The 23,912-nt window shown below is 35.5% G+C and overlaps 7 protein-coding genes across 12 annotated transcripts; 6 read left to right on the top strand and 1 right to left on the bottom strand.

The window, feature by feature from the left end:
* Positions 1-24: 24 nt before the first annotated feature.
* LOC105647561 (mevalonate kinase) lies at positions 25-3,053 on the top strand. The gene is given in 7 exon segments (XM_089718333.1): positions 25-159; positions 734-977; positions 1,060-1,313; positions 1,477-1,676; positions 2,301-2,362; positions 2,522-2,730; positions 2,828-3,053. Coding segments are annotated over 7 exon segments (1,155 nt in total). The 5' UTR covers positions 25-29; the 3' UTR covers positions 2,884-3,053.
* Positions 3,054-3,283: 230 nt separating this feature from the next.
* LOC105647560 (amidase 1) lies at positions 3,284-6,993 on the top strand. 4 transcript variants are annotated; one of them, XM_037635696.2, is made up of 10 exons: positions 3,289-3,487; positions 3,787-3,939; positions 4,151-4,275; positions 4,363-4,488; positions 4,869-5,051; positions 5,284-5,431; positions 5,566-5,734; positions 6,246-6,380; positions 6,485-6,677; positions 6,786-6,993. In XM_037635696.2, exons 1-9 carry the CDS (start codon positions 3,378-3,380, stop codon positions 6,629-6,631), a joined length of 1,296 nt encoding a protein of 431 aa, XP_037491624.1. In that variant the 5' UTR covers positions 3,289-3,377; the 3' UTR covers positions 6,632-6,677; positions 6,786-6,993. The 4 variants fall into 4 exon arrangements, 3 of the variants coding, with proteins under 3 accessions (XP_037491626.1, XP_037491624.1, XP_037491628.1); XM_037635700.2 differs by having other exon boundaries at positions 3,402-3,543; XR_005177031.2 differs by lacking the exon at positions 6,786-6,993 and having other exon boundaries at positions 3,284-3,487; positions 6,241-6,380; positions 6,485-6,565.
* Positions 6,994-8,061: 1,068 nt separating this feature from the next.
* MK (mevalonate kinase) lies at positions 8,062-10,894 on the top strand. The gene is made up of 5 exons (XM_089718334.1): positions 8,062-8,450; positions 9,025-9,268; positions 9,351-9,604; positions 9,768-10,181; positions 10,473-10,894. The coding sequence occupies exons 1-5, from the start codon at positions 8,321-8,323 to the stop codon at positions 10,589-10,591; spliced, it is 1,161 nt and encodes a 386-aa protein (XP_089574460.1). The 5' UTR covers positions 8,062-8,320; the 3' UTR covers positions 10,592-10,894.
* Positions 10,895-10,956: 62 nt separating this feature from the next.
* LOC105647557 (NADPH-dependent aldehyde reductase 1, chloroplastic) lies at positions 10,957-12,547 on the bottom strand. Its single transcript, XM_012233687.4, has 4 exons — positions 12,265-12,547; positions 11,770-12,146; positions 11,327-11,685; positions 10,957-11,195 (listed from the first exon to the last, which is right to left on the bottom strand). Exons 1-4 carry the CDS (start codon positions 12,535-12,537, stop codon positions 11,173-11,175), a joined length of 1,032 nt encoding a protein of 343 aa, XP_012089077.1. The 5' UTR covers positions 12,538-12,547; the 3' UTR covers positions 10,957-11,172.
* A 625-nt stretch (positions 12,548-13,172) lies between these two features.
* On the top strand, positions 13,173-14,141 carry LOC105647556 (putative GPI-anchored protein At5g19250). The gene is made up of 2 exons (XM_012233686.4): positions 13,173-13,331; positions 13,473-14,141. The coding sequence occupies exons 1-2, from the start codon at positions 13,250-13,252 to the stop codon at positions 13,949-13,951; spliced, it is 561 nt and encodes a 186-aa protein (XP_012089076.1). The 5' UTR covers positions 13,173-13,249; the 3' UTR covers positions 13,952-14,141.
* Positions 14,142-15,357: 1,216 nt separating this feature from the next.
* Positions 15,358-16,236, top strand: LOC105647555 (putative GPI-anchored protein At3g06035). Its single transcript, XM_012233684.4, has 2 exons — positions 15,358-15,582; positions 15,662-16,236. Exons 1-2 carry the CDS (start codon positions 15,501-15,503, stop codon positions 16,144-16,146), a joined length of 567 nt encoding a protein of 188 aa, XP_012089074.1. The 5' UTR covers positions 15,358-15,500; the 3' UTR covers positions 16,147-16,236.
* A 742-nt stretch (positions 16,237-16,978) lies between these two features.
* On the top strand, positions 16,979-23,360 carry LOC105647554 (uncharacterized). Of its 3 annotated transcripts, none has more exons than XM_020684670.3 (10): positions 16,979-17,941; positions 18,164-18,391; positions 18,501-18,743; positions 19,068-19,292; positions 19,393-20,061; positions 20,163-20,231; positions 20,485-20,649; positions 21,718-21,934; positions 22,022-22,366; positions 22,632-23,360. In XM_020684670.3, exons 1-10 carry the CDS (start codon positions 17,069-17,071, stop codon positions 22,742-22,744), a joined length of 3,147 nt encoding a protein of 1,048 aa, XP_020540329.1. In that variant the 5' UTR covers positions 16,979-17,068; the 3' UTR covers positions 22,745-23,360. The 3 variants fall into 3 exon arrangements, with proteins under 3 accessions (XP_020540329.1, XP_020540330.1, XP_012089071.1); XM_020684671.3 differs by having other exon boundaries at positions 16,980-17,941; positions 19,068-19,286; XM_012233681.4 differs by having other exon boundaries at positions 16,980-17,941; positions 18,513-18,743.
* Positions 23,361-23,912: the final 552 nt, after the last annotated feature.

Genomic DNA, 23,912 nt, shown 5'->3' on the forward strand with positions numbered 1-23,912 from the left:
AACGGAATTCGAGAAACGGAAAAAAACAGATGGAAGTTAAAGCAAGAGCTCCAGGAAAAATCATTCTTTCCGGTGAACACGCTGTGGTGCACGGATCGACTGCAGTCGCTTCATCCATTAATCTCTACACCTATGTCACCCTCTCTTTTCCCACTTCTGGTAAAATTTATGTATATGCGTTCTTTAATCGCTTCATTTTTAATTTTCTTGTTTGAATGTTGTTCACATTTTGGTTGATTAGCTAAATATGGATATGTGTGAAAGTTATTTGGGTTCCAGTTTTTGGTGCTAAATTTGCAGTCATAGAATTTTCAATTTGAGTTAGTTTGATCAAAAGAATAGTTTTTGAGGTTTTCTCATACATAATTCTTGTTCTCTTCTCTTGTTTGCAACATTTCTTGTACTTGAATTGGTTCAGTTCAGTTGTCAGTGGAAGATGAATTTGCAAAAAGGAAGATTTTCATATTATGTGAGGGTCAGGTTTACTTAAATATATTATCTAAAGAAACCATTTATACTCATTAATTGGTAAAAGTTGGTAACATAGGATGCCTCTAATAGTGATCTAACACCATAAACTACCCAATTTTATTGACAAATTACTGAAACTACAGGTTTTGATCAATTTAATTGAAGTCCTATTCCCCCTGCCCCTGCCTTTTGTTTAAGTCAATAAACTGATGATTTCAAATATAATTGTGTGACCTCTCGATGGATCATTCTTTTCCATAAGAGAATGATGGAACACTGAAACTCCAGCTCAAGGATATGGCACTAGAATTTTCATGGCCAATTGGCAAAATCAAAGAAGCATTACCTAACTTAGGTGCTCCTTCCGCTTCGACACCCACCTCTTGCTCAATAGAATCAGTCAAGTCAATTTCAGCTTTGGTTGAAGAACAAAATATCCCAGAGGCAAAAATTGCACTTGCTTCCGGAATTGCAGCCTTTTTATGGTTATACACTTCTATTCAAGGGTAAGCATTTGGTATTGTGATTTATCGTGATTATTTCGCTCTTCCCACTTGAATTTCCTAATTCAGTTCCTTTTTATGTCAGATTTAGACCTGCCACTGTAGTTGTCACTTCTGACCTTCCACTGGGTTCAGGCCTAGGCTCATCTGCAGCGTTTTGTGTTGCCCTCTCGGCTGCTTTTCTTGCTTTGTCTGACTCTGTAAACGTGGACAAAATGCACCAAGGGTGGTTAATATTTGGAGAGTCTGAACTTGAATTGTTAAACAAATGGGCTTTTGAAGGTGAAAAATTAATTCACGGAAAGCCTTCTGGAATAGACAACACAGTTAGCACATATGGTATGTGATATTGTTGAGCTTTTTAGAGATATCTTTCACACTACTATGTCTTGCTGTTAAGAATTGCTTGAACAAAATATATTATGCCTTCTGCTAAAATACAAAAACAGTGAGCCAAATTCACTGCCAAACTCAAGTTTTAATTTATTGGAGTCTTCCACAGGCAACATGATCAAGTTCAGGTCTGGTAATCTCACACGTATTAAGAATTGTTGTTTAATGTGCTTTTTGGTATCTAATGTTCCATCAGGTGCCTTGAGCAACATAGTTAATGTATCGCGATATTGGAAGTCCCGAAAGTATCTTTAGCCTAATCAGTGGCTTCAAAGTTGGTTGAAAAGAGAAATTCAAGCTCTTTTGCAGGTCCAACTGTTCATTTGTTGTTTTCTTTCTTTTTTTCAAAAAAAAAGAAAATTCTCTGCCCTTTTACTTATTCCATCTTGAACATATCACTGAAATTCTTTTGTGTATTGTATTATACACTTAATATGCTCTAAGCACTTGAACTAACACCGTGGATGAAGTTGTGTTGCTGATAAGTTAAAGCTTTTACCAAAACTAATAATTCTCAGTTCTATGGCTCAATGCTGTCTCTAGCGGATGGCTGCATAACTGCATAAGAAACAGTTGGGAGATTGTATTGGATGCCCATTCAGACCAAAGAATTCTTGATCATATTGATTTGCAAGTAACATCAACTGATGTTTTTTCCTACTTTACCATCAACTAAATTTGGATCAATTTTCTATTTACTGTTGTTATTTTAAAAGCATTGTTTCCTCCAATTCTTTCTGTGAATACACATTCACAGTTTTGAGTTACATATTTCTTGATGACTAAAGGAAATACAGGAATGTTCTTGTATATCATAGTAATCCCATTTGTAGAAGCCCCTCACTTTTTCTGAAATTTTAATATTAATCAACTTAATTATGGATGCTTTGTTTATCAATAACTGACTTTCTTCTTCTGTTACATTACTTGCAGGAAGAGAATGTTGACATTATTGTACATCATATTCTTGGTGTGGTTGATTCATTCCTGAAAAGGTAATTCTTGCAAATTAATTATGAAATCAACAATTTGATTCCAGGAGTTGGATTCCCATCTTGTTCAAAATCTTTCAATTAAGATCGTAGATGGTTTGACAGATGAATCTAATCATTTTAAGAAGTTTCTTGCTCATAACTTGCTTTAATGTTTGCTAGGACCAATCAACTTCATGAAATGATGACATCTGAAACCAAACAAGAAGAGTTCAAGACTCTAGTTTGTGATGCAGCAAGGCCTTTCCTAGCTGCAAGAACAGACAGATTTGTGAATGAGTTGGAATTGTTTCTTGCTTCAGGTTTCAATATTGAAGCTTACGATGATGTTTACACACAGCAGCTGGGTTGGAACAATCCTGGAGCGACTGGTGAGTCTGCAGATGTAGAACCTAGTGTAGCCATACCAGCAGTCCCATACTTGTATAGCTTTGATGATGACTCTGATGAAACTGACTGAGGCTGCAGGAGGAGAACCCTATGAATGGACGCACCAGCAAGCCCGAGTTCTATGCCTTGGTTGACAACTGTGATGAAGTTGATTGAAACCTTTATTTCCAATGTAGAACCACACAACTTCCATTACTCTGTATCTCAAATTTCAAGTGTATGTGCTGCCGATACATATACATATATATAGATTAGAGCATGTAATGCAGATTAGCTTGTAATTGAGATTGAAACTGTTTTTTCAGCATAGCGCTTTTTTGAATAGCCTCTAATAGCAGGATCATGTTTTTACCTTAATGCCATACATCTGCATGAAGCCATGAACTGTTCAGCAGCAAACTTAAAATTAAGGCTATATTGGTCATTTAATATAAAGAAACGCCAAATAGAATGAAAATATTATTTAAATGCCGTCGTTGCCCTTGACAGTTATCTGATTTGTGTGTCCAATATCGAAAGGTTAAATAGGTCATCATGTGATGAGTCTGATGACAGTTATCTGATTTGTGTGTCCAATATCCTTTTTCTGTTAATAAACGTTGAGGCAGACTACTTACGGATAACAAACATGGCAAGAAACCCTGATTATGGAGCTTTCATGGAAAAATTTGTGCTAAAGCCAACTAACTCATCCGATGAACTCCCCTTAAATGGGCTTACCTTTGCCGTTAAAGATATGTCAGTCCTTCAATTCACTTCCTTTTTGGTTTCCTTCCATTTCCTTTAATTTTATGGTGGGTTCATGAATATTTTCATCCATAATACTTGTTTTCGTGCTTTTCTTGAGCTTATAAGCCAATTCTGGCTGCTGGGTTTCATCTGTACTGTTTAGCTACTTATGTTTTCAAAATGGAGACGGAGTTTAATTCTTGGAATTAACTCAAAAAATTTTCTTCCCTTCTTCTTTTTTTATTTTTGAATCAATATCTTCTCGTGCGTTTTGAGTGTTTAATTTGTCTTTCTGGTTTTGTAATTAGATTCGACGTTGATGGATATGTAACTGGATTTGGCAATCCGGATTGGGCAAGAACACATTTAGCTGCTACATCAACTGCTCCAGCCGTTTTGGCTATCTTGAGAGAAGGGGCCACATGTATCGGTAAAACCGTTATGGATGAAATGGCATATAGGTGAGAATGTGAGACAGTTCTCTCATTTGTGGGTGATTGTCTTAGCTATGATTAAACAAATATGATGAAATATATTTGTTGTGCCAAGCTTCTGGCTCGAGTACATTATGCACTTTAGTTATTGTTCATCTTTTATTTGATAGAAGTCCCCTGAAAATTCAAATTGCTACTTGTTTCTTATTCAAGTGAATAATTTTTATTTTGGGGGCAGCATAAATGGGGAAAATAAACACTATGGAACGCCTATAAATCCTTGTGCTCCAGATTGTGTACCTGGAGGATCTTCCAGTGGATCTGCTGTTGCAGTAGGTGCAAAGCTTGTAGACTTCTCCTTAGGTGAATATCCACTCTAAAATGATTCTACTCTTCATACAGCTTACGTTATTATAATTCAATCAAATTAAAAGATTGTCTTTGCTGCAGGAACTGACACTGGAGGAAGTGTAAGAGTTCCGGCATCATACTGCAGTATTTTAGGGTTTCGGCCTTCTCATGGTGTTGTTTCTACTGCAGGAGTTATTCCCTTGGCACAGAGTTTCGATACTGTGGGTAAGTAACCAGAAACTTCGTGGATTTCTTTTGAATCAGTTTGCCATTTTTGACCAAATTGGGTTCAGGTTTTTGTGTGATTTTTTCCAAATTCAGAACTTTCACAATAATTATTATATCTTTTCAAAACAGCATTTGAAACTTCTGAATTATGGAGTGGCAGTGGATAAGACTTGTTTAGATAAATTATTCAATCTGATATTTTTTTCTTGATTGATAACATAATTCATGCAACACTAAATTTTGTTACTTGATACCGTTTGTCTGTTCACTGTTTTTGCTCTACCAATCAAAGGGGACATAGTTGTATGGCAGTTTCATAATTTCCAGATAGCTTGAACTAGACAGTTCATTCTTTTGACATCAATGCTTCACTCCAGGATGGTTTGCTAGGAATCCAGTGATTTTGAATCATGTTGGACGCGTTCTACTTCAATTGCCTGATTTAGATCTAGTCAGACCAAGTCAGATAATTATTGCAGAAGATTGTTTTCAACTCTCAAGCATTCCAAACGGTCGAGTTAGCCAAATTCTTGTTAAATCAGTGGAGAAGTTATTCGGGGGTCAGTTTTCTGTTATTTATGAGTTATTTTGGAATCCAGCAGACTCACTAGGCATTTTAAGGAACATTTATATGTTTTGTAATGGACCAAGTGAGTTTCTTTGGAGCATACAACAGAACACGCAACTTGGCTCCATGGAAATGTTAATCTGTCTTGTTTCATTGCTTTTGGCATCCAAATGCATTAGCATCCACTTTGGGGAAGAGATAATTCCTTACATTTGTTAATGCAGGTCATGTTGTGAAGCATTTAACCCTTGGGGACTTCGTTGAGAACAAAGTTCCAAGCCTGAAGCATTTTATGAGCAAAGAAATCAAAGAACAAGGTTATGATATAGCATCATTGGCAGCCCTTTCAAGTGCCATGCGGTTGCTTGAAAGGTGTAAAAATTCTACAACTCTTTCTCTAAATTGATTGATCCATTGACCTGAATGCTAATTATCATATTCTTAATGTTTGTACTGGCTGAGAGATCTTAAATTTGTATATGTAACTACTGATACTTGACTTATAGGTATGAATTCAAGAATAACCATGGTGAATGGGTTACTACTGTCGAACCAGATTTGGGTCCAGGTATATCAGAACGAGTATGGGAAGCTGTTAAAATGACAGGAGGAAATATTGATGCCTGTTACTCAGTGAAGACAGAACTACTTGCTGCCCTGACAACTCTTCTTGAGGTACTCTCTTGAACTATTCCGAAGCAAAAGAAATCTTTTTCAAAAGAAAGCTTTTTACCAATGTTCTTTGGCTCAATGGTACAAGCGTTGTCTCCAATGTTGTGAGATCGAGTTCAAACATCAGTAAGAGCCTAATTAATAATAAAAAGAAAAAACAACAAGAAGAAGGATCTAAGCTTATATTCAGGTGACGTCCTATTGCTTTTTTGCAAATTAACATTTGTAAAATTAAGCATGCCACGTATTTAATGAAGAAAGTAGTTTTTAGGATTGATATGCTTCAAGTGAACATTATTGTATTCTATCTAAAATGCTGACATGACTTTGTTTAAATTATCTCAAATCTGGAATGTGGTTAACAAGGCTCAGTTGTGTAGTATCAGTGGCTTATAGGATAAGTGTTCCATTTTGCTATAAATCTGCTAAGTAAATTACATATGCAAGTCCTCTCTCAATTTTTTTTTTTTTTTTTTTTATTACCTAAACTGGCTCTCTAATAATTGAAGCACAGGATTTTGGTATCCTTGCTATCCCTACAGTTCCAGGGCCCCCACCAAAACTAAATACAGATCCAACTACGCTGGCAGTCTTTCGTGCAGAGGCTTTTAGCTTGCTCTCTATTGCTGGAGTATCAGGATTCTGTCAGGTGACCTATCTTGCTCTTTATTGTGATGAAATTCCGTTTTCCTTGGGTTTATGAACGTTTTGCAATACTAAATATGTTGTATGAACATCATATCAAAACTGCAGGTGAGCATTCCACTGGGTATGCATGATGATCTACCATTGTCTATTTCGTTGTTGGCAAAAAATGGTTCAGATGGTTTCCTGCTCAATGTTGTTCAAATTCTTTACGACACTCTACAAGAACAGGTTGCTGTCAGTCTGAGAAATTAACTTGCTGAATGCAGTTTTCTGCGTTCTATCTTTAAAAAGAAAAAAGGTAAGAAATAATATTCTATTAAGTTTTTCATTCAACTGAACATTTTGTTTCAAAGTTGCAAATTTAATTCAACTGCTATACTCTCATGTATTACATGAAACTATGCAGGTTGCAGAACCACGAAACTCAACTCAATAGACTAGCTTCTAAGGTCAGTACTATCCTCCTGCTCTTACATCATGTATGACTATGCCATATTTGCAAACTGGGTATGTATTGTAATAATACAAGTGTGCCATGGATTATCAATTCAATTTGTAAACCTGTACGCTGACTTTTACTGAACACTTTCTAATTTAAATCACTCTGTAAAGAATTACCGGCTAACAGAACAAGTAACAGTATGTATCCTTGTTAACATTCAATCATGATTCGCAGAGGCGGTAAAAGGTCCACTTATGGGAAAATACAAAGTGGGCTGGGCCTACAGTTGGCCTTTTGTCAACGGTCATGGTAGGTAAGGCGGATTAGTGTGGGTTAGCCATTTAATGCAATATACAAAAAGTATAAACAAATGTGCTGATGACTTCATGGAGTTGGGATTATACCATTAAACCAACATTATTTCAATGTTCTGGGACGCTTGTGAACTGCCGTTGAATCACAAAATTGACCAAGGTTCTTTTTATATTCTTATAAAAAAGAAAAAAAAATATTAACAAAAAATATTTTGAAAAAATAAAAATAAAAATTTCATAATGAAAATAGGAACTTATAATATTATCAGCGTCGCTCACTAATTTTTGTTTTGAGTATTACTTTGCAACGGACAAAAAAATTCACGTTTTCAATTTGAAAACGTCAACACAAACTAGTCTTTAATTACTTATATTACCTGCTTCTTAAAAATAAAAATTACTTATATTGCCTAAATATAGACTCAAGATCGATTTCTCTTTTAATATTGAAAAAAATATATAATATATATTTTAAAGAAAATATTTGAAGAATTTACTCAACAAATTTCGGATCTACTTGTTGAATTAGCTGATGGTGAAAGAATTTATTAAAAAGAAAAAAAAAATAAAGGTTGTCATGTAAAAATTAGAAAAATGAGAAAAAGCTAATTATTATTTACCCTTAAATTTTCATCGAGATTACTCATATATATATATATATATATATATATATATATATGCAACTGATTTGATGTAAGATTTAACTCTGTTAAACTATTTAATTTTTTAATAAAAAGATTTATTTAATTTTTTAATATTTAATTCAGTTAAATTATTTAATTTCTATTAAAAAACTATGTATAATAATTCAATAGTGAATCATACTATATTAAATGTAAAATATTAAACTGTTAAATATATAGAGTATTTAATGATAAAAGATATATTTTTTTAAATAAATGACTAACAGGTCCAATTCAACAACTCACACCTATGCGCCACCAACAAGAGCGTGCGTGCGCGTGGATGTCTCCAGTTACTCCCTCAGAGTGTGAGACACAAAGTGCACGAGGAAAAAGAGAATGTATCTTTGGTTTTCTCCGCCAAAATTGAGTTCCAGTTCCTCCCATGTCACCCTCTTCTTCCACTTTTGTCAATTAATGGATCCGTAAATCTCACAAACTACTAAAAGATTCCAACTTTATTTTTTTCTGGTAACGGAATTCGAGAAACGGAAAAAAACAGATGGAAGTTAAAGCAAGAGCTCCAGGAAAAATCATTCTTTCCGGTGAACACGCAGTGGTGCACGGATCGACTGCAGTCGCTTCATCCATTAATCTCTACACCAATGTCACCCTCTCTTTTCCCACTTCTGGTAAAATTTATGTATATGCTTTCTTTAATCACTTCATTTTTAATTTTCTTGTTTGAATGTTGTTCACATTTTGGTTGATTAGCTAAATATGGATATGTGTGAAAGTTATTTGGGTTCCGGTTTTTGGTGCTAAATTTGCAGTCATAGAATTTTCAATTTGAGTTAGTTTGATCAAAAGAATAGTTTTTGAGGTTTTCTCATACATAATTCTTGTTCTCTTCTCTTGTTTGCAACATTTCTTGTACTTGAATTGGTTCAGTTCAGTTGTCAGTGGAAGATGAATTTTCAAAAAGGAAGATTTTCATATTATGTGAGGGTCAGGTTTACTTAAATTTATTATCTAAAGAAACCATATATACTCATTAATTGGTGAAAGTTGGTAACATAGGATGCCTCTAATAGTGATCTAACACCATAAACTACCCAATTTTATTGACAAATTACTGATACTATAGGTTTTCATCAATTTAATTGAAGTCCTATTCCCCGTGCCCCTGCCTTTTGTTTAAGTCAGTAAACTGATGATTTCAAATATAATTGTGTGACCTCTCGATGGATCATTCTTTTCCATAAGAGAATGATGGTACACTGAAACTCCAGCTCAAGGATATGGCACTAGAATTTTCATGGCCAATTGGCAAAATCAAAGAAGCATTACCTAACTTAGGTGCTCCTTCCGCTTCGACACCCACCTCTTGCTCAATAGAATCAGTCAAGTCAATTTCAGCTTTGGTTGAAGAACAAAATATCCCAGAGGCAAAAATTGCACTTGCTTCCGGAATTGCAGCCTTTTTATGGTTATATACTTCTATTCAAGGGTAAGCATTTAGTATTGTGATTTATTGGGACTATTTCGCTCTTCCCACTTGAATTTCCTAATTCAGTTCCTTTTTATGTCAGATTTAGACCTGCCACTGTAGTTGTCACTTCTGACCTTCCACTGGGTTCAGGCCTAGGCTCATCTGCAGCGTTTTGTGTTGCCCTCTCGGCTGCTTTTCTTGCTTTGTCTGACTCTGTAAATGTGGACAAAATGCACCAAGGATGGTTAATATTTGGAGAGTCTGAACTTGAATTGTTAAACAAATGGGCTTTTGAAGGTGAAAAAATAATTCATGGAAAGCCTTCTGGAATAGACAACACAGTTAGCACATATGGTATGTGATATTGTTGAGCTTTTTAGAGATATCTTTCACACTACTATGTCTTGCTGTTAAGAATTGCTTGAACAAAATATATTATGCCTTCTGCTAAAATACAAAAACAGTGAGCCAAATTCACTGCCAAACTCAAGTTTTAATTTATTGGAGTCTTCCACAGGCAACATGATCAAGTTCAGGTCTGGTAATCTCACACGTATAAAGTCCAACATGCTGCTCAAAATGCTCATCACTAACACAAGAGTTGGGAGGAATACGAAAGCACTAGTTGCTGGCGTTTCAGAGAGAACCTTGCGGCACCCTAATGCCATGAGTTTTGTTTTTAATGCTGTTGATTCTATCAGTAATGAATTGGCTACTATCATCCAGTCCCCTGCTCCAGATGAACTGTCCATAACTGAGAAAGAAGCAAAGCTAGAAGAATTGATGGAAATGAATCAGGGATTGCTGCAATGCATGGGGGTCAGCCATGCTTCTATAGAAACCGTTCTCCGGACGACATTGAAGTATAAGTTAGCTTCCAAGTTGACTGGGGCTGGCGGTGGGGGTTGTGTGCTGACACTTCTACCAACCTGTATCCAATGTGGCTTTATTTTTTCTCTAAATTTCTTTATATTATATCATTTTAAATTTTCTCGGATAGATTATTTTCTAGTACTTTTGAAAATCTTTCTTCTATGTTGATTGCCTTGCTCAACATGACAGCTTAGATCATTTTCTTCTATTGCTATAGCAAACACCATGAGATCTTTCTGAAACTTGCTCACTCATTATCATACTTGTCTGACAAAGTAATATCATGAGTGCTTGATTTGTGTCATCCTATTTCATGTTCTTTATACGTTCCCTTGACCACATAAATCAGTGCTTTCAGGAACAGTTGTTGATAAAGTAATTGCTGAACTGGAATCATGTGGATTCCAGTGTCTGATTGCTGGAATTGGCGGGAATGGTGTTGAGATTTGCTTTGGTGGTTCATCCTAATTATATCTAGGCTGCAATAAATTTGAGTAAGATCTGATCCCTGATGTTAAATTTCCAAATAATGTCATAAAAATGTATGCTTTGTTGGTCAAACTATATTATTTAATCTGATATCATTTGTACATTATTTTGTTGTTGGGTTTTCCCCTTTCTCAGTCTAGTAAGTTTCAAACTGTGTGAAGTCACCGGGATATTTGTCTTTTATTCTTTTCAGAATTCATAAATACAGTTCTGTAAAGACTAGTTATTTTTTTGGATTCTGTTTATGTTTTTTGGATGATCTATGAATGTTCCGTTTTGTTATTTGTGGATTCTGTTTATGTTTTATGGATAACCTATGAATGTTCTGTTTTGTGTAAGACGCGTGCAAAATCATGATATTATTTCAATTGAGTTGAGTATCATCCAAGCACACAAGCAGTGTATCCCATTTGAGAAGGGTACAACTTTTATTTATCCAAACAAACACGACATTTAACACCTATATAAGCTATAGAAGGAGACACCATTAAACCAGCAACACTCTAGATATATAACAAAAAGACAAAAAGAACTTTTGACTTTCTTCACAGCTATCTCCATCAACCATTCACAATAACGCCTCCTGCAAATCAATTAAACCCAAAATCATCAATAAGAATCTATAGCTGAACGTTTTAGCCATATTATTATTATTGATGCACGCACAAAATGTAATCCTGTCAAGTACATTAAAGAACAAAAACAGTAACTTACCATTGGGGTGAAGAACTTGGCCAGTGATATAAGAGGAGCAATGGTTACAAGCAAGAAACACATAAGAGGGTGCAACCTCACTTGGCTGGCCAGCTCTCTGCATAGGCGTTTGTTTCCCAAAGTTAGCCACCTCCTCTTCACTGAAAGAAGAGGGTATCAATGGAGTCCAAATAGGTCCAGGAGCAACACCATTGACTCGTATGCCTTTTTTCACTAGCTGAAGTGCTAGTCCTCTAGTGAAAGCCACTATTGCCCCTTTAGTTGCTGTGTAATCAAGCAGTTTCTTATTTCCCTTGTATGCATTAACTGATGTCGTGTTGATTATAGAGCTGCCCTCTTTCATGTGCTTCAGACAATGTCTGCCACCACCAACACCAACACCAACATATCAATGATTGGAAAATAGGGTAGTTAATGAGTTCACATTTGCATATTATACCTACCTGGTTGTGAAGAAGTAGGAGAAGATGTTAGTTCTGAACACCCTTTCGAGCCTCTCCTCATCGATTTCCTCAACAGAGCTACTTTTGTACTGCTCAGCTGCATTGTTAACCAAAATATCAATCCGCCCATATGCATTTACCACTTCATCAACCACTTTCTTGCAATTATCATCAAACCCTAAATCCGCTGCTATTGCTATAGGCTCCTTGGCGTCGGGAGTCTTGTTTTTCTTCAAGATTTCAATAGTATCTTGTGCATCTTTGTCTTCTTGTTTCCTCACATAAGTGAAGGCCACAGTTGCTCCTTCAAGAGCAAAGCTATAGCACACAGCACGTCCTATTCCCGAGTCTCCACCAGTGACTAGTGCCACCTTTCCCTGGAAACCAAAAATTATCACACATGCATATACCATACTTCAACTTACACGTTTCTCTGCAGCAACTAAACAGTAACTCAAACGGCTATGCTGATGCTAAAGGAGACAAGACGCATACCCTGAGCTTATCAGAGGGCTTGCTATCGGACATGGCATAGTGTGGGATAGGGTCCATGACATGTTCTTTCCCAGGCTGCTTCTCTTGCCTTTGAGGAGGAAACTGCTGCTCGCCGGAAGCCATTCTTACAAACAGTAATGTAGTGGGTCTTTGACTAGCAAAAAAAATTGCCGGAAAATGATTTTTCCGGTAAGTTCTCAGATGGTTTTGGATTGAATGCAAAGAAGAAACAGTTCCTAAAGGCCTTGTTATTGAAACAAATCGAAGGAGCATATCTATATATAGTTGTGCAGTGAAAGTGCAAGTGCAGTGTTATAATGTGGATATATAGGAAGTTTGACATTGATGTTTGCATGTAGACACGTAGGACTACGTGGCAGGAGAGAAGGAACACGTGTCACGTCATCCGAATTACAGTAGTGAAAGGGACAAATTTTCTTATGTTGACATGGAAGGTGGGAGTTTCCAGCTTCCTCTCCACACCGTCAAAATCCTTTAGGAGTCGGTAAAAACAAAACATAATCACAACAAAAAGAAATACATATTGAAAAAGGATAAAATTCAAAACTTGTTAAATTAGTAAATTTAATTTTTTTTTATTAATTAAATTTTATTTTACTCTTTTTATATTAAAATTTAAAATTTAAATCATTCACTCAAAGATAGATTTTCTTTTTAGTATCTTGGATTGCAATATTCTCAAGTCAAGAGAAAATTTTGTTTAATCACTATAACTTGCAATTGTGAAACGTGGGACACATAAACTAAGAAGCATATGCAAATCCTCAGTTCGAAGGCAAATCAACAAAGAAAGATGGAAATAAACAAAACAAAAAGTATTCGTATGACTCATAAAAGAATCTTAACAGACACAAAGTTTAAATCATCTATTCTTTTCTTTATTCCTGAAGTACTGATCATTCTTACATTATCTCTGTCATATATTTATATCTGTTCATCACTGAAAACAAGTAAGCTATTAGCTATGGCCTCTCTCAAACTTAGACTTATCCTTCTTGGCCTTCTTCTTGCCATTTTCTTGCTTTCTTCTCCAGTACATTGTGATGGTATTCTCTCTCTCATCTCTCTTACATTAGAAATTTATATTTATATATTATGCTCTGTTTATATATTACTATTTATGTTATGATTTATTAATTAAATTATTTATAAATGTTGAAGCCTATTAACCCAAAAGTAATCTACAGACGATGAAGATGATCTTTTCAAATGCCTGAATAGTCACAGGGCATATTTGGATCTCCCAACTTTAGTTAACAACGAGGATGCAGAATGTCTCGCCGGAGAAGTTGCCAAGGAACTGGAGGACCAACCATGTAACGGCAGCCACCCATTACAACTAGACGAGCATACTGATCTATTATCGAAATGCGACATTAACATTAGTCACGCTAAAGAAGGTGTCGTTTTGCCTGTTTGTGTGCCTGATTTGGTTCCAACTGTAGTTTTTACTAATTACACACGCACCCACTACGCCAAATATATAAACGATTCCAAATTTGCTCAAGCTGGAGTTGGCAGTAAGGGTGACTGGATGGTTGTCGTTTTGGGTACAAACAGTACAGGAGGTGACTTTGCAGCAGCTGCTTGTCGTTTGGTTTCTGCTGCTGGTTTTGGTCATTGCTTGGTATGTTTGTTGTTGGGGTTACTTGCCTTGTGGTTCTAATAAATGCCTTGCAATAGGATATTGAGAGGAAATTTTTTTTTTTTAACTATTAATTTGGTGAAATTGTGATGTTTTCTTAATTTAATTGGATTCAAGTCTGTGTATTTGTATTAATTGTCTTGTAATTCTGATTTGTGGTTACTTCTATTGTGATTATGCTTATAATAAAAAAGCAACATTGATATATAAATTATTGTCTTTTTTTTTTAGTTTGATTTTAATAATGCTATATATAGTGATTGAGCATATTTATATAAATATATATATATTTTTATTTAAATGGCGAAAAATGTCCATCCCGTCAACCACATGACAGTTTCCATAAAATTATGGCAATTTTAAATAGATATTAATATATTTTCATATTTTAACTTTTTTTTTTAGTATAATATTTATATAAACTATTAATTTTGTCAAAAAAATCCGTTTTCCTTTAGTTTGTGCAATATCGATTCTTAAATTAATTAAAAATCCCAATCTTAATTCTAAATTTTAATGTAAAAATAATATAAATATGATAATTTATATATGTGTTGTTATAAAATTGAAAAGGAGTAATTTATGGATTGCGACTCAATTGGCAACGCAAATTGAATATGTGAGAAGACAATCCTGATAATATGGTTCGCACCAAAATTTACACAAAAAAAAAAAATGAAAATAAGTGGAAAAGTTAAATTCATAACAAGCATTTGTTTTTTTTTTTTTTTTTCCATATTTATCAAGAAGCAAATAATTATATGGGTTGTCTTCTCATCTATACTTTTCTTTTTGGCATATATTAACCGCATGTATTCAAAATTAAACTCTGATTACTGCAAGATTCATACAGTGACAACTCTTTTAACGTGACAATTTTCATACGAAGGTTCAAAAAACGAATTTTTAATTTGTTCCATCCACTTTTATTCTGACCAACATTGTATATATATATATATATATATATATATATATATATATATATATATATATATATATATATATATATATATATATATATATTATTGTCTCAAGAATTTACGTATTTTAGATAATTCATCACTAAAACTTTCACCTCAGCTTTGACACATGATCTAATGGTATAGCTTATCCACCACTATAAATTTTTAAAAAAAAATAATTTAAGTAAATTAATAAATATTTTATTACACTCTAACGGGAATTAATTACCGATACTTAGATTTATGACGGATAGGTATTTCTCAAAACTCATTGAAAGAAAGAAAAGTGTTCCCTTAATCCTTAGCCAGAAGGCCCAGAACCTTGGCAATACACCAGAAGGTGCACAAAAATTTGCATTGCATGGCCGCCACGTGCAGTGGCGGTCGGTTTATAGGTGTCTGTTTGGCAGGCAGAGTAGGAATATTAGTGCACACATTTAAGGCACCTGTAACCAACGACCCCTTCAAATGTTCAAATTCAAGATCAACACTTCCAACACTTGAATTATCCGATTCTTGCATATTAAGCTTTTCCCCATTTTTCATAAATCTACTCTCTTCCCGTTGAAAGATCGTTTTATAGTTCAGATAAACTATATATTCAAGTTATGGCTTCTCTCAAACTCAGAATCTCACTATTTCTGATGCTTCTTGCCACTGCTTTGCTTTCTTCTCCAGTGCTCTCTGATGGTACTTTCTCTTCTCACTCCTCTGTGTTTTTCCAGGGAAATATTAGATATGACATTCTTTGGGTTTATGGAATTTACAGGTACAGATGAAGATAAGATTCTTCAGGGCATAAACAGTTACAGGACATCCTTACGACTTCCATCGCTTGCCCAGAATGATAAAGCATCCTGTCTGGCCGATAAAATTGCAGACAAACTAGAGGACCGACCATGTCCTCCAACTCCCACCACAGTCCAACAACAAGATTACCCTGAATTACTAGAAAAATGTGGCATTGACAGTAACCATACTACAGACGGTGTCGTTTTGCCTGTTTGTGTGCCTAAATTGGTTCAAACTCTTGTTCTTACCAATTATACACGCACGGATCATGCCAAGTACTTAAATGACTCCAGGTTTACTGGAGCAGGACTTGGGTCCGAGGATGATTGGATGGTCGTGGTTTTGACCACCAACACTCCCGGAGGTAACTTCGCCGGAGCTATGAGTTTGTTTTCTAAGGTTGGTTTTGGTCATTGCTTGATGTGTTTGTTGCTTGGAATGCTTGTTTATGTAGTAGTGTAGTAGTAATTGAAGTGCTTCCTATATGATTTGTATGTGATCATGTATTTTGTGTGATCTCGTAGCAGAAATGTAATATGGTTGTTAATTTTATTTTCTGGACATTCTCTTCCTTGCTATTGCATTCTAATGGTTTTCCCCTTCTCGCTTCTAATTGTGTTCTCATGAACTGCGTTCCCCTTGAACAATTAATTTCCTCCATTGAATTTCGAACCGCGCGTAGCATCGCAGAACGTCATTTTAAACTCTTATGCAGGTCTTGTCAATTTATTTATTTTTTTTTCAGTTTCATTTTGATCATTTGATGATCAATCAGGACGGCAAATTTTGAGGCGTCTTTCTATCAACCTTCTAAAGGAGGATCTGTGACGGCGGGTGGGGTAGTTAAAACGTTCATGTGGTTCTGTTCAATAGCAGAAAATAAAGAGGTTGTTTTTGGTATATATGAACATTTAACATTTTATATATTCACTGGACCATCTCCTTAACATAATCAATGAAGGCCAACTCAAAATGATTTTTGGCTATTACTAATGATGATATTTCTCATATTTACGATTTTAACCTTATTTGGCAAGTGGGATTTTACCAAAGTACTACTATGTATTAGTAATGCTAATTCATTTTTTTTAAATGCAAACGCATTTATTAAGAATATTTACAAATACCAGTAATTAACAGAAAAATAAAAACTGAATGATCACATAATTAAATTTCGAATCTGAGGGTTCTAACTACTAATTTAATAAAGTTAAATTACCAAAAGGCCCCCGTTCGCAAGGGCAGATACTTTAAAAAAAAAAAAAAAACATATACATCTAAAGTAAGCTGCATGTGCGCAGACGCTTAACGTGCGCATTTTGCACCGAAAAACAGAGGCAAAGGCGCAAAACCTGACAGAGAGGGGGAACTAGAGCTCTCAAAGATGGTGGACGATGATGACGATGGCTTCGGCGACTTCGAGTTCGCGCCATCGAATCCGACCGTCCATTCCAATATCAATTTCGTCAATGGCCAAGATTCGGCTTCTGGCGACGACGACGATGACTGGGGAGATTTTATAAACTCCGGTGGAATGTCCCATGCCATTTCGCTCCCTAATATCTCGAAAGCTGTTGACCCGTTCGGATTACTTACAGATCAAAAACTGGAAAACAAAGATCCAGAACCGACTCAGACTGGCTACGAACTCAGTCGAGTTAAATCGGGCATGAATCTGTGGGAGAAGCCGAACGGAGCTTTGCCTCTTTCGATCTTTGGGGAGCTAGAGAAAGAGGAAGAATCAGCTGCCAGCCTTCCACCATTTGGCGATGGTGCTGGGAGCTTATTCTCTAGTAGGAAGGTTGATTCTGTAAAGAAGGGATTAGATGTTAATGATTTGCTTGCTAATTTATACCAACAGAGAGATCCTAAAAAAGGATCTGTACCAGATACGAACGGGTCGAATTCTGTAGACAAAACAAATAAGAACGGGACGATTTCAGATTTGCATATGAGTATAGTGAATTTAGGCGTAACTGAGCCCAATTTGAATACGCCTGCTCCAGATTCGAGTTTGAATATCGTAAATACGAATACGATTCATCCAAACGCGAACGGTAAAAATGAGCTGAAAACGAATACAGAACAGTTGATTTTGGATTGGGATCCATTGAATTTGAATGCAGCTGCGTTGAACTCAAACCAAAATGGGACGAGTGAGGTTGTAAAAGGTGTCGATGAGGATGATGACGATGATGATGAGTGGGAATTCAAGGATGCACAACCCAGAATTCCGACCGGTAATGAGATTTCCAAGGTAAAAAATATGATTCTTGTAATCCTGAGTTTTTATATTTCATTTCTATTCTTGTTTCTTGGTGATAGAATTAGGAATAACTTCATTTGACTCCGCTTCTTATTTGTTACAGTTATTAGAATTCAAAAACTACGTATGCTTTTTCTTTTCCATGCTTTTTTCTTGGGACTTGAACTGAGATATTGGTTTAATGATTCATTTGTTGCAAATATATTGAGTCAGATGAGCCAAATCGAGACTGAGAATGGGCCAGTATCTGATCTTAATGGATTCAATACAAATTGGAATCCGTCGACTTTGGATTTTAGTGGGTGGAATTTAAATCTTAATATTGTTAATTCAACTACGAATTCAATAAACGTTGGTCCAATTCATGAAAATAGTGAAGTTGATGAGGAGGGGTGGAAATTCAAGGGTGCCGATCTCAAACTTCAGGTTGGGGATGATAAGGTAACAGAGATAACTATTTTTGTTTAATTGATTTTTAAATCAGAAAATTTTGCATTCTATCCGCAAAGAATGAAGTGTTTTGGTTTGGGCATTGCTTTGATGGCATCAGTGGAAATTTCAGGATAGCCAGACCAAGACTGAACATATGACGACATTGAATTTAAATTGGGCTGGTTCAGGCTGGGATCCATTTTGTTCAGATTCCAGTGGTTTCAGTTCAAGTGAGGTGAAATTGGACGAGAAACGGTTTATTGCAAACTTAATTGATGAAAAGAAGGATTCTAGGAGTGCTAATGGATGGGTCTTCAATGGTGCCGGACAAAAATTTCAGATCGGATATGAGAATTCTTTGGTAAATAATTCTTGCTATTTAATTGACCCTTGAGTTCTGTTTTTTTTCTTCTGTTGAATTGCTAAACGAAATGAGGAAATAAAAAGAAATATAACCTCTGATATTAAATATAAACTAACAATTCCGTAGTGTCAGCGGAAGTTTTAGTGTTTTAGCTTGCAAAGCCTAATGTACCTGAAATTTTCAGAATTTGTGTTGCTTTCATTTTCTTCCCTGTTTATCATGCAATTGGTTAATTTGTGAACAATCAGAAAGGTGGAGTTTAGAAGCTATAGGTTCGTTAATGGAGTCTTGTTATAACAATATGATTTCCATTTTATCCAGATCAAGTCTGAAAATGGACCAGCATTGAGTTCTAATGGGACTGATTCTAGCTGGAACACATTGACATTGGATGGAAATGCAAACTCAAATTTAAATGGGATGAATTTGGACAAAAAGCAAGCAAACTTGGATCTATTTGATGAATATGGTGATGACAACAATGGGTGGGAATTCAACACTGCAGAATCAGCATCTAGGCCCCAAGATGGGAATACTAAGGTGCAAGTAATGTTCTTATAATTTTCTATTTTGTTGGTGGAGCATGCTTTCATGCACAAGATTTTGTTTTTTCGGTAATTTAATGCTGTTCCTTCTTTGTGCCCAGGAGAGCGGGATAACGGCAGACAACCATAAAGGAGCTCTGCCTCTGTCCATTTTTGGTGATGAAGAAAAGGAAGCAGATGATCCTGTGATTTATCAAGACATTTCAACTCAGGCTTCCACCTCTGATCGAAGAGATGGCATTAAGGGTTCTTGTTCGAATATTTCCATCAATGATCTAATATCAAGTTTGTACAGTCAAGCTCAGCAGAATACTTCAGTTAATCATAAAAAAAATCTCAGTGAAAGTGGATTGGATTCCACCAAAACCATGATGGTCCGTTATTTGGCTAATCATGATTTTGGTGATGATTCCTGGGAATTTCAAGATGCCTCTATAGGCCCCAGTGCTGAAGATCGGACCTCTATTCTTGGACTCGGAGAGTCTGTCACAAAACACGAACAAAGTCTTAGTGGAAATGGACTGGATCCCACTAAAACCATAATGGCCTCTAGTTTGGCAAATGGTAATCATGATTTTGATGATGATTCTTGGGAATTTCAAGATGCCTCTACAGGATCCCGAGCTGAAGATCAGACTTCTGTTCTTGGACTTGGAGAGCCTCTCACAAAACATAATACCCAAACAGAGCTAAATGATTTTGTAGAATTCTTTTCCAAATTGAAAGAAGAATTGCACTATGTTTTACTTTTCCATCTTGAAAATCTGAAGGTCAGTATACCTTTTCAAGATTTCCTAAGTTCCATTCTCCCTAACCCAGTTGAGCATTGAATCATCATTGTCTGTAAATTTCGAAATCTGCCTTTTAATAGAAAGCTCGAAGTGCTGTTGCTCTTACTGGTGAAGATGTGAAAGTGCAAGCTCTTGACAAAGAAATACAGGTTAGTACCTGTATTTGACCTCTTGTTGTGGTTTCTTTAGCTATACTCATTATCTATTCACTATCTCTTGTCATTCTATTTCTTAAGGTACTGTTAGCGGAAAAAATCAGGAAGTAATAGTTAGAGAACATTATAATCTGAATTCAATTTTTTGGTGCTTGGGTTTCTTAGCAATCTAGTGATTTTATGTGAAGTTACTAATAAAGAGTGCTATTTGGGCTTATGTTATTTTCTTCCTGTTTCTCTGTTAAAGGATCTTAATGATGAACTGCACCAAAATAGTATTATCTCCAGTGAAGTCCATTCAGAGAATCACCCTACTGGAAACGTGCACCTCAATGTATTTGTTGAAGTTCTGCAGGAGCCAAAGTTCCACATTTTTGAGTCAGAATGTCAGTTAACAGAGAAATTATCACTAGTATGTATCTTGTGTTTTAATTTGTGATGAAAGAAATGTTTCTTATTAGCTTTAGGAATCGAGTCATCATTTTTCTGTGTCCATAGCACAATAAGATGGCTAGTGGTGCATTCATTCCGATTCGAAATATATCAGGTCTGATTTTTTTGGTGCCCAAAGTTTAATTTGTTTATTTTCGTATGCTTTTTTTTTTTTTTTTTTTTTTTTGAAAGGTATTTTTTATGCTCTTAGTATGTAGCATTATATAGCTTTCTAGAACATTTTCACTCATAGCAGATCTAGTTGTTGTGTATTTCTTCAAAGATATGTTGTAGCAAAGAACTTATTAGTGATACTGCATATGCTGAATTCATGTGCCTAGGCCCTGGGGCTCATCTAGGCTTCAGAAAAGATTTAGGTGGTTGCTGATACAACAATAACAAAAATAACTAAGCTTTAATCTCAAATTAATTGGGTTCAGCTATATGAATTGCTTTCACTTTGCTTTGTTCTTGACCGAGTCTACACTAATGTTAAGAAATAGTTAGTCTCTTCCCCTTTGAGTACCCTCCACTATCAAGTATTTCACTTATGAACAGGAGCTCATGGGGGTTTACACAGGACATGACCAAACCATCTCAAACGTCCTTTCATTATATCCTATGTGCTTGCACCTCTTGTCGGATGTAGTCATTTCTAATCTTGTCCAACCTTGTGCGACCATACAAACATCTTAACATTCTCATTTTTGCAACATGCATCTTGTAATCGTGTTAAGGATTTGGGCTCAATATTCACTCCTCTACATCATCATAGGTCTCACTGCCGATAAAACTCATCTTTCGCTTCTTCAAATAACTTCCTATTACATAGTATGTAACTTGTTTTGCTCGCCCAAGCCTACTTTTCATACACATCAGAAAATCTCTTTAAGGCTGAAAAGAATGCTTCCATTAGAAAAACTCAGAATATGAGTATAGGAATAAGTTAAGGTTTCGTAATTTATGTTTTGAAATGTGTAACTATCTATTCTGCTTGTTTGGATTTTAACTTATTTTACTTTGAATTATGACATTTTTGTCTTGATAGGCAGAGACTGATTTGGGATCAGCAATTGGAATCTTCAAGTATGTGGACTTTACACTGAAGATTTTAACATTGGTACGGAGGGAGGACCAATTTAGTTATATTTCTGTGTGGTCTAAAATGCTGGCTGTCTGTGCTCAAGAGTTGAGACATGGTGCACTCATTTGGAAACAGTCATTGCAGGAGAATGTCCATGGTCAAATATTATTTAAACCTCAAGGTACCTATCGTATGCATAAGCAGTAAATTTCATTATGATTCCATATCTTTTTGGTATGTTACTTACAGATGTTTTGGGCGAGTGCAGGCAAGAAGTATGTCCTTGCCCTTGGTGAAATTTACAGAATTGTTGAAGTTCTTGGATCCTCAGCCAGACTTTATAAACCATGGATATTAGCAAGTTCAACTAATCCCATGTTCATATATACCCTTCTAAGCGAGTGTTCTTCCCTATGGTTAAATTCAGGACTTGAAGAAGCTCTGCAAAGTATTTTGAGTTCAGCTGATTTTGAATATGATGGAAGTCTCAAGACATTGCCGGAATCTATCAAGTACATTCACGAACTTGATGTGGACACGCTTTATAACCATGTTTTCTCTGGACAAGGCCCTATCTGCCAACTGTCAGCATTAACTGCTGACACAGTGCCTGGTAAGCTTATACTTATTCTTTAGACATAAGATTAGGCGAGGCCACAGAAAAGAAGGCTTTCTAAAAATTGATTATGGATTGTTTGTGAATTTTGCTCAACTTTTTATCAGCGTGATGGAAATGAAACCTATATATTTATATCAAGTAATTTGTTTCAACTTGTACTACTTATTGCTTTTCTTGGCCCTTTTGGCATGCATGCGTAGATCTTATTATCTAGGTTGAACAAATTAATATATTCCACATGTTGGTTTCCTTGAACCAGGGATGAAGCCTGTAATCTGGAATGGAGAGTATTGCTTTCTTACACTTGCTAATTTATGGGCAAATTTAGTTAGCAGTGACCCTCCAAATTTGCCATGCATACATGTTGGCTGATGAGAATGTCGGGATATCTTGGAGGTCTTTTAGCAGCCTTTTGTCAGAGATCACTATCTAATTAAATTACACCGTTTGTGACAAGCCTCATCGGACATAGACCAGTTGGAATTAGTCTTGTGGACATAAACAACAAGCTGCACCACAGCAAGGATGGCACTCGGGGGAAGTTACAATTTGAAACTGAAGATCTGAGTGCCTGCATTGGAGCTTGGGAAGATTCCAGGTCGTCGTCTTTTTAAGTTTACCGTTGCCATTCATTAATATTGAAGCCGTGAGAGCAATTGAATATGGAGTTGCGTTGTTGTGAAATGGGCAAATTAAATGATGCCCACATACTTAGAAGTAGGATTCTTACATGAATATGGTTGCTTTTCATCTCCATTCTTTTGTTTTGAAAATTTGTCTTGTAAGTAGCAAGGAATAATGAGAGTTTCTCATGATCAAATTGTATGTTCTTCGATTTTGGAGTAGCAAAAGACATTGTTCGTCAGTTTTAATTTTATTGTAGAGAGAGGTTTTTTTTTTTTTTTTTGGGTAGGCTTAAAGCTACCTTGGGTCCTCCTTTGTAATTTTCCCATCAATGATTATTGCTTTTATCATTTTCTCTTTTCAATTAGTTTCAAGTGAGGCTTTGTAATTGATCTTTCTATGAATAAATGTCACATCTCCGAAAGTACTATGTCCATAAATAGGTGTTGCATTCGTGGATTTTAATAAATAATTTTTTTTTTTCATTTTTATCATTTGTAAAGTACATGGATTGCTATAATTTTTATTTTTTATTTTCAAAAATCTCTCTTTTATTATTAAAAATTAGAAAGCTGTGTCTTGAATTATTGCGTTGGAGTCAACATTTCTTCACATTTCATTTAATTTGATCATTCCTTCTTTCGCTTAAAGAATCTGCATCATTACATTACCCCCATCAATTCTTACTTCTGCTGCATTTTGCATTTCATAAATTCATTTGTAAAACAACCATTCAACCTGAAATTATTTGTTTTTACACTATTGAAAAATTTTCTTTAAGATGGAATAAGCAATTGACCATTGTCTATCTGCAAAAAAATTGTTTAACCAATTTCATAAATTTATTCATTTTATTCTAAAGAAAGCTGTGCATACCATATTTTTAACCCTGTATTGTGTGTTTCCTGTTTAATTA

Source organism: Jatropha curcas, chromosome 2 (genome assembly GCF_041381405.1).
Source record: "Jatropha curcas cultivar XTBG-Jc1 chromosome 2, XTBG_Jcur_1.0, whole genome shotgun sequence".
NCBI classification, from domain to species: domain Eukaryota; kingdom Viridiplantae; phylum Streptophyta; class Magnoliopsida; order Malpighiales; family Euphorbiaceae; genus Jatropha; species Jatropha curcas.